This window comes from Hordeum vulgare, chromosome 6H, assembly GCF_904849725.1.
Source record: "Hordeum vulgare subsp. vulgare chromosome 6H, MorexV3_pseudomolecules_assembly, whole genome shotgun sequence".
Taxonomy (NCBI): domain Eukaryota; kingdom Viridiplantae; phylum Streptophyta; class Magnoliopsida; order Poales; family Poaceae; genus Hordeum; species Hordeum vulgare.
Window position 1 is genome coordinate 190,086,308 of NC_058523.1, and position 15,017 is coordinate 190,101,324.

A 15,017-nucleotide genomic window follows, 5' to 3' on the forward strand; every position below is an offset into this window, starting at 1 on the left:
ATCGCACACAACAGTCACCATGCGCCACATCACCTCGCCTTGCCATCCACCCGCGCCCCCAACTCGCGACATCCACACGGACAAGGGACGCCCGCGCCTACGCCGCGCCCAACCGTCCATATACATCCATTGACACAGCGTAGCACCTTCGTGCTCCTCCTCGCCAGCGAGTCGTGACACCCCGAGCACATCCGCTCGAGCCCCCGTCACAGCCTCCGTCACGTGTCGTAGATCTCCGAACCAGATGAGGGAAAGAGCCTTGCCGCCACCGAGCCGCATAGGCTTTGCCCGACAACCCCACCGACGACGATGAGGGGAGGGGGAGCGGTGTGTGTGATGCTAGCAGCGACTACTAGGGTTTCTCCCGAGCCGCTCACGGAAGCGACGTGGGGTAATTGCTTTGAAGGTAGTAACTTAGACTAGTAACATATGCATGTTACTACTCTATGTTATTTTTCATTATGGTAGTCTAAGAATAATAAGGAAACTTACATGCAGCTAAAGCGAGCGAAAACATGATCTTGGGTAATTGGATCCGCTATCTCCACGTGTTCACGCTCTCTATGTTATTTCTCATTATTTTTTAGAAAAGAGGCTCACGCCCAACTTTATATTAATGAATCCCTTACAACCAACGCAACAGTCCAAGGCAACACAGAAAAACAAAAAAAAACTTTAGCAAGATATATGGATGCACGGGAGCAGCAACAAAGCACAAAAAATAATACATCAAGACATTGGAGCCCTCAAACATGATCCGAGAACCGATGCTGCGAAAGAAGCAAAAATCGGGAAGGAGACTAGCCCGCAGGGGAAGCTATGCTATTGTTGTCGCGTGTGCGTCTGATAGAACAATTCCATCTTGTTCCATCGCCAGAAGGAGCCCTCAGCTCCCCGCCCTGGCTCGAAGGGCGTTGCACCGTCAGATGATGGAGTGCTCACCACAAAGGGAGGTTTTCGAGCACAGCCACCACGCCAAGCCTAGTTCACGAAGAGAGTGCTACCGTTCAAGCATGGATAGTCACATCACGAGAAGAAGTTGTCATACACAGAAATCACTAAGCAACCAGCAAAACGAGACCTTCCTCACAGGACGGAGCCTCCAAGGAGGAAACGACGCCACAATGCCGCCACCGCCCAGTCTAGAACATGCCAAACTAAGGGTTTTCACCCAGAGCCCATGGTGGATGGAGTCACCCACGATGACACCTCCAAGGAGGGAAATGACACACAAGAGCATCGCTAATCATCGGCACTGACATCGTCGGGCAAAACTTTTGCTCAGGATATGACCCCACCAACCAGGTCCAATAGCCATGGCCGGCTAAGGCAAGATGTGGACAACGCCCAAAGCAGGCGAGGTGGCCGTGAGGAACACACCCGCCCGAGGGACACTCCCGAAATGGACCACGTCGCCGCCCAAGCGGCCGAAGTGACACACGAGCACCTGCACAACAACACCCGCTGAAATGGTGTCGCGGTGTTCATGATCCAGAGCCCCGCTCCCGTGACCAAAAGGATCCACCTTCATTCATCACCCACCTGGCGATGGACCGCAAGCACGCAGTCGGCCACCCTTGTTGCCTCGTTGGTGCAAATCTGCCACCCACTACACCCAAAGCTTGCTCATTGCACCCGCACGAAGACGAACCCTAGATCTGAAAGATCGGGCGCCCAGAAGAAGCAGCCATGATGGCCACCCACGAGGAAAGGGGCCATGCCCAAGGATGCCACCTGATCGGCCCTAGCGCCCTCTGGATCCGACGAATCCAGCCTTCACGATGATCGGGAACTCCCTTTATGACCGCCGACCACTCGCAAGGAGTCGCACCACCACGACGGGGTGGGGGCAGTCCACCTCACCCCACATCTTCCTAGCACGACCATGGCTGGTCGCGACGGAAGGAGACAACACATGCGAGATCCATATTCGTACGCCATGGGAGAGAGGAGCTCGCAGAGGGAGCATGGGGGAGAACAAGGTGGAGGAAGCGTGTAGTGCCCCAAGTGTAAAGCCTTCCCTTTTTGTAACCTTCCATGTGGGACCACCTTGGCATTGTCATGAGAGCTATCTATGCATGTATGATTTCATGTGTCACCTTGTATTCTTCTTTTGCATGCATCCATGCCATACCATCCTTGCCATACCTTATGATTCTATGTCATGTTATGATAGCATGTGATCTTGCTAGGTGTGATTTTGTGATCTTGTGATTTCATGTGTTGATGCACATGTGATGATGTGGTGTGAAGTAGTGGAGTGTGGTGCTTAGCATTATTTTCAAACCCCCTTGTTAGTTTGAAACCTTTTTCTCTCTTTTATTCCCAAGCTCAAAATTTCACTTGCTCTTTACCTGGTTTTAAAATGTCCTCTGTTTACTAAATATTGTGGGTATTATGTTGTGCAAGATTTGGTGTTTTTGTTAGGTGTTCTAAAGGTGCAATAAATCACAAAACAGTTATTATAATTGCTGTTTTGTATTTATTTAATTTCCCCATAAAATTCCTTTTGCATTTTATTTAAATAGCTTATGTATTTTCAGGTCCAGGGGCATTTTTGTTTTGATTTAATATTCAGTAGTTAGCCCTGTGGGCCTTTTCCTTTCTCTGTAAATATTCTAATTAGATAATAGCACCAGGGTTTGTTTTTCTCTATTTGTTGCTCTGGTGGGCTTCCTCCCACTCAGAGAGGCCCAGCTCCTCCTCTCCCTTGCAACAGCAGCCAAGCGCGCTCCTTCTTCTTTTCTTCTAACGCCGTTCCTTCCTCCAGCCTTTCTTTCCGTCAGATGAACCAGAGAGAGAGACGCAAGCGCCGTGAGGCACTAACGTCGAGGCCCCCCTATTTATCTTGGCGTATGTGCCCTCTCCATCTCATAGGGTTTCCCTCTCTCCGCCGCCGCCACCATCTCCTTCCCCATCTCTCTTCTCCTCCTTCTGGTAAGTTTCTTTAGGTAGGTAGCACAGAGACAGAGCAGCTCGCCGGCGTCTAGCCCCCGCTCTCGTCGACGGTCGTGCCTTCCGCCATGTCCAGGGGCGAGGGGTTGCTCCCCGCGTCCCATTCCCGACCTCGTTGAGGACGGGGAACGCCCTCCTCGTCGGCCAGGAGCTCGTCCATGCCTTGGCTCCGGTGAACTCCAAGCCTTCCTCGGTTCTGCAGCAGGAGACTATAGATCGGCGTCAAGGCGTCTCCAACCCGCTTCTTCCCCTCCGATCCGGCTCCCTCTCCTTCGGATCGACTCCTTCCCTTCCTCCCCAAGGTGAGCAGGCCTCTCCTTCCCCCTTTTCCCGTCGGGTAGAGCACAAGAGGCGACCTTGCCATCCCTGTTCGTAGCAGAGTACGTCGTATGTGCATGTGTGTGCAAGGAACTAGTGTAGGTGCTTTTGCTGTGTAGTTGACGCAGCGGTCTCGTGGCGTAGCAGTAGATCAGCAGCAGTATGGTGTTGCCACTCGTAGCGCAGCAGCAACAGCAGCCCAGCCTCGTCAACCTCTCTGTCGCCGGTGCATCTATGCGCAGAGCAGAGCGCGCAGAGTAGTAGCTCACCTAGAATCAGACCTTACTTTGTCAGGAAACGATTCGTAGCGCAGTGGTGTGTAGATGGTGTGTGTTCTCGTGAGATCCAGGGTTCGAGACCCTAGGGATACACCTCCCCTTTTTTGCATGTTATCCTGACAGTAGCGTTTACAACAGCAGTGCAGTTTTAGCTGCTTAGCTAACCTTCCTTGTCGAGCTTGTGCATGGTAGCAGGGTGGTTTGCACCAGAGGCCAGTACCAGGGGCACTCGGGTTCGAAATCCAGGCCTGCCCTTTTAATTTTCCTTTCTTTCTTTTATTTTTGTTGCCTTGCTATATGCTTGCTACAACTTGTGACTAAATAATAGACATGAGGGTGTGCATCTTCTTTTACTTTCCTGTCTAGCACTTATATTGTTGATGGCAACATAGGTGGTGTGGTGTATGTGTGTTTATGTGGGCATACATGGTGTTGATAATTCATGTGTGTATGTAGTTGCTTTGAGTAGAGTTGTGTAGGTTGTTTTATGTTAGTAGGAATGCAAGTCTAGCTTGATCATGTGTGCTGCCCATATTTCTTGTGTAGTGATCTTATAAGTTTTAGGGGAGTGTGTATGTGTGTGTGGAGGGTCTCCCCCTCACCACATATACCTTGTGTGTGTGAGCTTGTACTAGTGATGATTGCTATGATAACATGTGTAGGTATGTGTTTTGATCTAGAGCATGATGTGCTTGTGGGTGATGTGGAGTAGATGTGTGTGTGAGAAGCATCCCACCTTTGCAAGCAAGCTTTGCACCTTCACATGACCATATGTGAGAGGGCATGGTGATTTGTATGTGTCGATAGCTTGGTAGAAGTGGTTGTGAAGTTGATGTGCATGACACAAACATGGGGTTCAAACCCCCATGTCACTTTGTCATTGTGCACATGAGCTCAACCATGTAGTAGTTGATATAGTGAAACTACATGAAATGATGCCATATTCATTAGGCATGATTTGGAGTAGTTTCCTCTTCCTTAATTTGTGGTCACTTGTTCCAAGTAAGTGCCCACATATTATATATGATTTTGGGGTAGAATATCCCAAGTAATCCAGTGGTGAAGTTAGTTTTGCCATTAGGATACTTTGTGGAGTTGACATATTCAGATTTTTTGCAAGTTTGCTCTTTGTTTCCATGGAATAGGTGGAGCCCAAGGGCATGAGCTTTTGTGTGGTAGTAGTAGGAGTTTTTCTCTACATCATAGTGGTGTCATTTATCACTTGGTGCTATTTGTGTGCAAACTATGCCTAGACAAAGTGGGCATGTGGCTGAAAAAGTCCAGCTTAGTGAAATCTGGAATTTCACTAAGTCAGAGATTCTGGAAACATTTTCTTCTCCTATAGATGAGGATGTGCTGGTCATTGTGTTGAGAACTAGCCTTAGCTCAGTGCTAGGATTTTGGACCGGATAGGTTTGTGAAGCTCCCTGTAAAATTTCATCTCATTTGGAGTCCAGTAGGTGGTGTTTTGATTGCTGTCAAAAAGCTTCAGAACAAAGACAGAAAGTCAGGAGCATGAATTTTCACTAAGTCCCTGAGCTCTGATGGTTTTGGGAAAGTTTGTGACCTTGTATCTTCTAGAGTTTAATTCCTTTTGCTGTGATTCTTGCTGGTTCTTGTAGTGTTCTTGGTGGGATACAGCCACATATATTATTTATCATATTTGGTGGGTTGTAGCTATGTTGCATGTAGCTCACAAAGTGCTAAGATGCAGATTATGGCAGATTATGTAGTTTTGTCATTTTGATGATTGTGTGTGCTTAGTGGATGTTGTGGTGCTCTTCCTTGCTCCAATCCATTCATGTTGGATTGTTACATGTCTTGGCAACCTGGGAATACCAGATTTGTGCCAATTGTGAGTGTGGTGTTGATTCTTCCACGTAGGGCTTCATATCTTGTTTCGTTGATTCCCGTTGATCCGTAGCTCCGTTTGCAATGTTCTTTATATGGTTTTGTATCATTTTCACGAGCCGCATCTGTTCATGCCATCCTCATGCATGTAAAAATAGCTTAGTGTACAGTTCTGTCCAGAAACTTGCAGTAGTTTATTTTGCTTGTGCCACTGATAGAAATAGTGGTGCATGCTCAATTTTCATCGCATGCATCATGTGATTGTTGCATCTTGTGGTGCTGCTGTTCATTGGCTGTTATTCTTATGTTGGGTAGCACCGGGATCGGAGAACGAATACGTGGAGTCAGGAGAATACGTGCAGGACGAACCAGAACCATTCCAAGCTGAGGATATCACAGGCAAGATGATATGACCTTGATTCCATCTCTAGACTTGTTATGCTAGATTGCGTTTCCATGTCATATTGCTCGCTGCCTACCACTGAATTAAATTGCCTCTTGATATGCCATGAACCCAAACACTGATCCCTTCCTAGCAAACTTGATTGGCTAAGTAGGCTTTGTTCAGCTACTAATGTTAGCGTTGCTAGATGCAGGTGCTTTGACTCATGTGATAACATGAGCTTGATATCATTATCTTAAATGCTTTTATTTAATTAATGCACCTATATACTTGGTAAATGACGAAAGGCCTAGCCTTTTGCCAGGTGCTTTGTTCCGTTATTGCCGCCTTAGTTACCGGTTACCGGTGTTTGATTCCATATTGATCGCTCCTAACACGTTCGGGGTTGTTATGGGGACCCCCTCGATAAATCGCGTAGTGATAAGGCTTGTCCGGCAGGACCCAACATTGGTGTTAATTTGCTAATCACTTAATAATATGCATAGGGAATGATCACCCCAAGGATCTTTAATCAACAACCCCGGCCAGTGCTCCTCATGAGTGTTGGTCCAAACTGGTCTGCCTGCGGGGCCACCACAAGGAAACTTGAGGTTTGGTACCTGTAGCTAGTTCCATCCGGCGTGTCCTGAGACTGAGATACGCGGCTCTTATCGGGGTCGTCGACACGTCGGGAGGTCCTGCTAGTCTTGCCTTACCTTAGCGATATATCTTGCGTATAGGTATCCCAGTGAAGCTTTGGTTTCCCCCAGAGTTGAGGTTTTTCTTTAAGGAATCCGACGAGATCACGAGATTCATTATAGAGGATTACTTTGCGGCCTGTGTACGTTTGTGATGGACTAGTTGGAGCACCCCTGCAGGGTTTAATCTTTCGGAAAGCCGTGCCCGCGGTTATGTGGCAACTTGGAATATTTTGTTAACATCCGGTATTAGATAACTCAAACATAAGCTAATAAAATTGCCAACCGTGTGCGTAACCGTGACTGTCCCCCTCGAAGATCTCTCTTCGATCGGGAACACGTTGGGGTTATGAATGCCGTAGGTAGGTGTTCAGGATCACTTAGTGATCAAGTAATCACGACCGCTAGTGCAGACCACCTTCTTAATTGCTTTATGTAAGTTAGCCACTAAATCAAGCTTAGGATGCTGCAGCCTTATACACTTCACCTAATCCCTACCTAATAACATGACTAGTTCTGGCACCAAGGTCTTAGATTGCTGAGTCCCTGTGGCTCACAAATTCATTCGAAAACTCCCACCAGGTACAGGTACCCAAGAGACAGATGATCCCGACGGCTCCCAGCTGGCGTGGCAGTACGACGAGGAGACAGACCGCCTCTACATGAACTATCTAGAGGACTGAGGCGTGGTCGTGATCGTGGGCCTGCAGGCAGGGTAGCATAGCATTTCCATGTTTTGTAGTCCGTAGCGGAACTACCTTGATTGTATATGTGATGTACTCTGAGTTATTAATAAGAAGACAGTTGAATCCCGGATTGTCTACTTTTATTATTATTTGTGCTATGTTACTTGCTTGCGAAACGCTTAGATGCGCTTCTTTTCTATTCGGGGCCTCGACCCCCAGATCGAAAAGGACCGCATCTTGGTCGTTACAAAGCGCCCCGCCGCCGTCGGAGGCCGCCGACAGCAATGTCGAGGGGGAGGAACACGGAGGAGGGTTTCCTGGAGCGGCGACGACGCTCGCCCTGTGAGTCGCACGAGCGACCCACGAGATGCGAGGGGGGGGGGTCTCCTTTCTCATTATGGATAGTCTAAGAATACAGTTTTGCTGAAACACATCTGGATGTGAGATAAGTATTACACATCTAAGTCTTATATCATTGATCTTACATGAAAATTTGTGTGAGTATTTTTGTATATGCTTGATTTAATTATTTAGATGTACAATAACTATGTCACATCTAGATGTGTCCTAAGGCCCTTTTTGGCACTCAGATTGAATAATCCAATTTTTACAATCTATTCCGTCTCCAAACATGACAAATTATGGTGTAGATTATAAAAACTAGATGGACAGATTATTAAAAACTTACAATCTACTTTAACCCAGCTAAAATCAGATTATGGATTATTAATGACCCATTACCCTTGTAAATTTGGAGATAATTACATTCGTACCACCGCCACCCACCTTTTTTTTTGAAAAAAAATCAGAGGACAGACATGTTATTATGCAATGTAAAACACATGTGGATAGTCTAAGAATACGTTTTTGCTAAAACACATGTGGATGTGAGATAAGTATTACACATCTAAGTCTTATATCATTGATCTTACATGAAAATTCGTGTAAGTAATTTTTTATATGCTAGATTATAAAACTAGATGGACAAATTATGAAAAACTCACAATCTACTCTAACCCGGCTAACATCAGATTATGGATTAGTAATGACACATTACCCTTGTAAAGTTGAAGATAATTACATTCGTGTCACCGCCACCCTTCTTTAAAAAAAAACAGAGGACAGACAGGTCATTATGCAATGTAAAATCTGGATCACAGTTTATATAATCTGACCTTCAAACATGTTCACCTAGATAATTTTTATAAACCAGATTATATAATCTATCTTTATAATCTAAATTTATTATAACCTATGGTTTTAAACATGGCCTTACATGCAGCTAAAGCGAGAGAAAACACGATCTTGGGTAACTGGATCTGCTATCTCCACGTGTTGACGCTCTGGAATAGGAATTCCCCTGAAATCCACTCTCCACACGCAACGTGAAAAGGAAATGAAAAGCAGAGGAGAAGAATCGCAGCCCCATGATACGAAGACGAAGACGAAGACGCGTGCATGTGCAACGTATGTAGCACGAACGAGTGACCCACCCACCCACCCACCCATCCGTCTCAATCCCCTCCACTCCATCCGCCCACACGAGTACAGTGGTGCAGGTTCAGTGCATCCAGCTCCGGCCAGCGCGACTTGTCCCCTCGGGGCGCCAAGGGCGGCCCCCGCGCCGATTATTCATTTCCCACCTCCTCCGTCTCTTTCTTCCCTATACCCTCCGCCTCACCTCGCGCTTTCCCCTTCGTCTCTCTTCTCTCTCACACACCTCTCCTCCCCCCCTCTCATCCTCCTCTTTTTTCCCTGTCGCGGCGGCGATAGGGTTCGGCTCCCGTCTTCTCCCCCCCCCCCCTCCGGCTGTCGTTGCCTGTAAATGCTTAAGGCCTTATCCGGCGGCTCCGATCGTGCGGCGGCGGCGGCGGCTCTGTTCTTGGTCGTGCTCTTCTTCTTCTTCCAAGGGATCCCATCCTTCTCCGGCGACTCGGCATGCCTGCGTTCCACGCGTACGGAGGTAAGCGATAGAGAGAGATCCCCCCTTCCTGTTTTTTCCTTTCCCGGAAGAGAGCCGGGTTGTTCGTTGTTTTAGTCGCGGTTCCTTGCAAGGAAAGGTTTGTTCTTGCGTGTCCCTGATGGTGTGTTCTTCGATTGCGTCAGATGGCGGGTGCCTCGTCTCTGCCCCGGCCGAGCTTTCCGGGATGTTCTGCCGCGGCGGCGGACCGGTGGTTCAGCAGCGGAAGCGCTCTCTGGTGGCCGCGTCGGCGGTCGCCGCCGCCGCGGCCGAGTGCATGAGGGCCAGCAAGAAGCAGAGGCAGCCCCCGCAGCCGTCCCTGGACGGGCTCCCGGACGAGTGCCTCTTCGAGGTCCTGCGCCGTCTTCCCGGCGGCCGCGAGCGCGCTGACTCCGCCTGCGTCTCCCGCCGCTGGCTCGCGCTCCTCGCCAGCATCCGGGTCTCCGAGCTCGGCCATGCCGCGCTGGCTGCCCCGTCCCTGCCCGATCTCAACGAGGAGTTCGTCATGGAGGAGGGTACGGACGACTCCCCCGCAGATCCCTGCGTCGAGAGGGTCCTCGAGGGTAACGAGGCCACCGATGTCCGCCTCGCCGCCATGGCTGTTGTCGCTGGATCCCGCCGCGGGCTGGAGAAGCTCGCCATCCGCGGGAGCCACCCGACGCGTGGGGTCACGGACCAGGGGCTCCTGGCCGTCGCCCGCGGCAGTCCTAACCTCTGCTCGCTCGCGCTGTGGGATGTGCCGCTTGTGACCGACGCTGGGCTCGCTGAGATCGCCGCCGGGTGCCCTTCGCTGGAGCGTCTGGATATCACTTCTTGCCCGCTCATCACAGACAAGGGCCTTGCCGCTATTGCTCAGGGGTGCCCCAACTTGGTGTCTCTGACCATCGAGGCCTGCTCCGGCGTTGGCAACGAGGGCCTGAGGGCGATTGGCCGGTGCTGCTTGAAGCTGCAGGCTGTGAGCATCAAGAACTGCATGCACGTTGGTGACCAGGGCATTTCTAGCCTCGTGTGCTCCGCTTCCGCATCACTGACCAAGATCCGTCTCCAGGGATTGAACATCACAGATGCTTCGCTTGCCGTGATCGGGTACTATGGGAAGGCCGTCACAGAGCTTACGCTTGCTCGCCTTTCTGCTGTCGGGGAGAGGGGGTTTTGGGTGATGGCCAATGCCGCCGGCTTGCAGAAGTTGAGGTGCATGAGTGTCACCTCTTGCCTTGGGGTCACTGATCTTGCCATCACTTGTATTGCCAAGTTCTGCCCAGGCTTGAAACAGCTTTGCCTCAGGAAGTGTGGACATGTGTCGGATGCCGGTCTTAAGGCTTTCACAGAATCAGCAAAGGTGTTGGAAAACCTGCAGCTTGAAGAGTGCAACAGGGTTACTCTTGTTGGTGTTCTTGCCTGCCTTATCAACTGCAGCCAGAAGTTCAGGGCTCTCTCCTTGGTGAAATGCACAGGTGTCAGGGATGTCTGTTCTGCTCCAGCACAGCTACCTGTCTGCAAATCACTTCGTTTCTTGACCATCAAGGATTGCGCAGGTTTCACTGATGCAAGCTTGGCCGTGGTTGGTATGATCTGCCCTCAGCTGGAGCAAGTCGACCTGAGTGGTCTTGGTGAGATCACTGACAATGGGCTTCTTCCGTTGATCAAATCTTCCGAGGGTAGCCTGGTCAAGGTTGACTTGAGTGGCTGCAAGAACATCACAGATGTTACTGTTTCTTCCCTGGTGAAGGCACATGGAAAATCTGTTAAGCAAGTTAGTCTCGAGGGTTGCAGCAAGATAACAGATGCAAGCCTCTTTTGTATTTCCGAGAACTGCACTGAGCTTGCAGAGCTTGATCTTTCTAACTGCATGGTTAGCGACTCCGGTGTTGCAAGCCTAGCATCCGCAAAGCACTTCAAGCTTCGTGTCCTCTCGCTGTTTGGCTGCTCTAATGTCACACAAGCGAGCGTGCAGTTTTTGGGCAGCATGGGTAAGTTGGAGGGCCTCAATCTTCAGTACTGCAACATGATTGGCAACCACAACATTGCATCGCTGGAGAAGCAGCTCTGGTGGTGTGACATTGTCGCCTAGGCACACAAGATGGTTCATTGCTGGTGGGGCTCGTCTACTGGGTCAGCCGCCTGCATATTCAGATATACGTCCGTAGCAGCGCAACCGTCAAACCCATATTAGTCAGTTTTTCGGCTCATCACGAGCCGGGGTGGGCTTCTGAACTTTGTTTAGGGACCGGGCATTTTTTGGAGGGCGGCTTTAGCCAAGTGCTCGTTTTTTCACAGATCACTCCTCAGGAGGTGATCTGTTTTTTGAGCATCTGGCTGCCATCACTGGCATCCTGCCCTTTCCATCCAGGCACCGGCCCTTGCCGTTATAGCCACACCATACTGGTTTTTTAGGTTGCTCTAGTGTCCAGTGTCATTTTTTCACTGCTTCATGGCTAAGAAGTTGCAGGCGCCAGCTCCAGCGGCTGGTCTCCAGGTTTGCTGATCCTGGAACGCCTGTTGGCATGTCTGGTTGATATTGATATTGTTATTGAGTTTGGGTCTGTCAGTATGTTGAGGTCCTGTGTGTTGTTCTCTCTAGTGTGTGTGTGGTGTCATGTAGGGTTGCTTTTTTCTTGCGGTTCCTCTTAGGAATGTCTGGTCTTTGGGGATCTGGCCGTCGCGAGGCGCATACTAGAGCCTGGCGGCTACAACCTTTTATGGTTGTTTTTTCTTGACAGGTCCCTGATTTTTCCGGCATGTTGTTGAGGACTGTAATATTTGCAACCTTATAAGAATAAATGAAGTATGTGTTTGTTTTGCAAGTTCTATGGTTTTTATCTCGCTTTGTGAATTGGGCTGATGCCTTTATTTTGTACGATTCTACCATTTCTTTGGCATTTTGTACGATTGTACCATTTACTTTGTATGTAGAACGGACTTGGGATCAAAATTTGGAATTTGCCTAGCTTTCATGCTCAAGTACTCCCTCCATTCCTAAATGTAAGTCTTTTTTAGACATTCTAATAGGGACTATATATTATACCCTAAAATGTGTCTATATACATCCAAATGTAGTCCAATAGTGTGTCTATATACATCCACTATCTAGTCTAATAGTGGAATTGTTAGAATAAATTCGAGGCACACCGTCGATCATCTGAGGACCAAGCAATCACACGAGCACGACATTGAGATTTGTTAACGAGGTTCACCGATATGGCTACATCCTTGGGGCATGATTACGGACGCTTCTTCCCATGACACTGTCACAATACCGCACCCTGGACACATGCCGCCGGCGTCCCCTGCGCATTTGTGTTATTATGTTGGCATCAATTACATCGTGTGTCTAGCCCCGCTATATATATGAGAGGCCTATGATACAAGTGTCCTGCTTGGACACGACTCCATATCCTATCTAAACACAATACAACTACAAGTCTAACTGTAACCTATTTTGCACACAATATTCGACACAACTCTAACAAACTCCACCTTGACGAATATTCTCCACCACCTTAAATTCGCACATGCGTCAAACTTCCATGTACACGGAACTTGACCTTATCCCATGAGTACCGCTGCTACTCCAAAGATTCCATGTGACTCCACCTGTAACTTGTAGTTCCTTCTTTTTCTAACCATAGACAACGCTCGAACGAAATTAAGCTGCACATTACTCTAATTACGCTCCCAACTTTCAGAGTATCCAACACCATCATTGACCTGCGTGAAAGTGAATAACTCACATTGGGTGTCGCACATAAGAGTTACCTGAACTTAACATCACCGCTCTTCCTTGACCGCCCGTCTGAAAATTGACGGAATTCCATCATTGCTTGTAGTCATCTCCAGTCAAGTTCGCAATTTGTCTCACCACATGTATGACCACCAGAGCCCTGGCCCGTCTCCATGTCCCGTGCGTACCGCACGCCTCGCTGCTATTACCTCGTCGAGCCTCTGCTGTCCCGGTCGAGTCTCAAGGGTCGCGAACCCACACCACTCAACCCTCACTGCAGAGTACCATCGATCATCACCGACCGGTGCCGAGTATCACGTCTCCATCAGACCATTGGTACCCAGTCCGATCCACGTGTCTCTCGCTATCCGCTAAAATAGGCTTCGACTCTTCATGCATTTACGCCGTAGCCCCTCCATCAGCACACAGTGAAATCTTCCACTAGACTCCAGCTCCACCTTCAACATGACTCCATGTAGCTGGCCGTGCTACCCCGCGGCTCGTTGACTTCAAGCTCTCATGTGTACACTGCCTTGAATCAACCCTGCGTCATAGTCCGTCGAAGCCGCACAAGCCCTCACGCGCGCACCACGTGTTTCCACGCCCCAGAAGTCGGCCACCATCAGCATCACGCTCCTATGTCATCTTCGCTGAAATCACCGCCTTCTTCTGCTTTGACCGACATCCCCATCGATCCGTGAGGCTGTCCAGTCCGACCGGGTCGAAATTATCCGACTTCAACCATGCTTCACTCTGCGTCGTGTCCACCTGCACTCCGTACATTGCTGGACGCCATGTGTATGCATGATCTTGCAACGACACGCTCCAGACTACGACGAGCCTTATACGCACGTCATCAACCTTTGTGCAGCTTGTCTCCTTTTTTGTTTACACAACAAATCTCACGTGCATGAGCACCACCGCACGGCTCCATTGCATGTGCCAACTAGGCCTTGGCCAGAAGCTCCCTCGACCCGCTTGTGTATTGCATCGTCCAACGCTTCGGCTTGCAACCACCATCGTGCCATCTCTCCAGGCCAACTGTTGCCACCTCGCACGTGCACTAACCCTGGTTCCTGTGCACGCCGCCTGGGTCTCTGCTTTCCGGCGGACGATCACACCTGGACACGATCCAACTCGCCGCCGCCGATTACTTCTAATGAACACAACTCCTGTAGTTCCATCAATATTTTCCAGTCGCACAACTTGACCATCAATCGATTCGACGAATTTTGTTCCACCTCTAGATCAACTTCCACAGTGTATCAAAACCTTGCTCATGATACCACTTGTTAGAATAAATCCGAGGCACACCGTCGATCATCTGAGGACCAAGCAATCACATGAGCACGACACTAAGATTTGTTAACGAGGTTTACCGACATGGCTACATCCCCGGGGCATGACTACAGGCGCTTCTCCGCGTGACACCGTCACAATACCGTACCATGGCCGTCCTGGGCGCCGGCACACGTCGCCGGCTCCCCCTGCGTGTGTGTGCTATTATGTGGGCATAGGTTACATCGTGTGTCTAGACCCGCTATATATGAGAGGCCTAGGATACAAGTGCCCTCCTTGGACACAACTCTATATCCTATCTAAACACAATACAACTACAAGTCTAACTGTAACCTATTTTGTACACAATATTCGACACAACTCTAACAAACTCCACCTTGGCGAATATTCTCCACCACCTTAAATTCGTACATGCGTCAAACTTCCATGTACACGGAACTTGACCTTATCCCATGAGCACCGCTGCTACTCCAAAGACTCCATGTGACTCCACCTGTAACTTGTAGTTCCTTCTTTTTCTGACCATAGACAACGCTCGAACGAAATTGAGCTGCACATTACTCTAATTACGCTCCCAACTTTCAGAGTATCCAACACCATCATTGACGCGCATGAAAGTGAATAACTCACATTGGGTGTCGCACATAAGAGTTACCTGAACTTAACATCACCGCTCTTCCTTGACCGCCCGTCTGAAAGTTGAAGGAATTTCATCATTGCTTGTAGTCATCTCGAGTCAAGTTCGCAATTTGTCTCACCACATGTATGACCACCAGAGCCCTGGCCCGTCTCCATGTCCCGTGCGTACCGCACGCCTCGCTGCTATTACTGCGTCGAGCCTCCGCTGTCCCGGTCGAGTCTCAAGGGTC

At 49.3% G+C, this 15,017-nt stretch overlaps 1 protein-coding gene across 1 annotated transcript; it reads left to right on the top strand.

The window, feature by feature from the left end:
* Window positions 1-8,684: 8,684 nt before the first annotated feature.
* LOC123401026 (EIN3-binding F-box protein 1-like) lies at window positions 8,685-11,932 on the top strand. Its single transcript, XM_045094741.1, has 2 exons — window positions 8,685-9,131; window positions 9,275-11,932. Exons 1-2 carry the CDS (start codon window positions 9,107-9,109, stop codon window positions 11,197-11,199), a joined length of 1,950 nt encoding a protein of 649 aa, XP_044950676.1. The 5' UTR covers window positions 8,685-9,106; the 3' UTR covers window positions 11,200-11,932.
* Window positions 11,933-15,017: the final 3,085 nt, after the last annotated feature.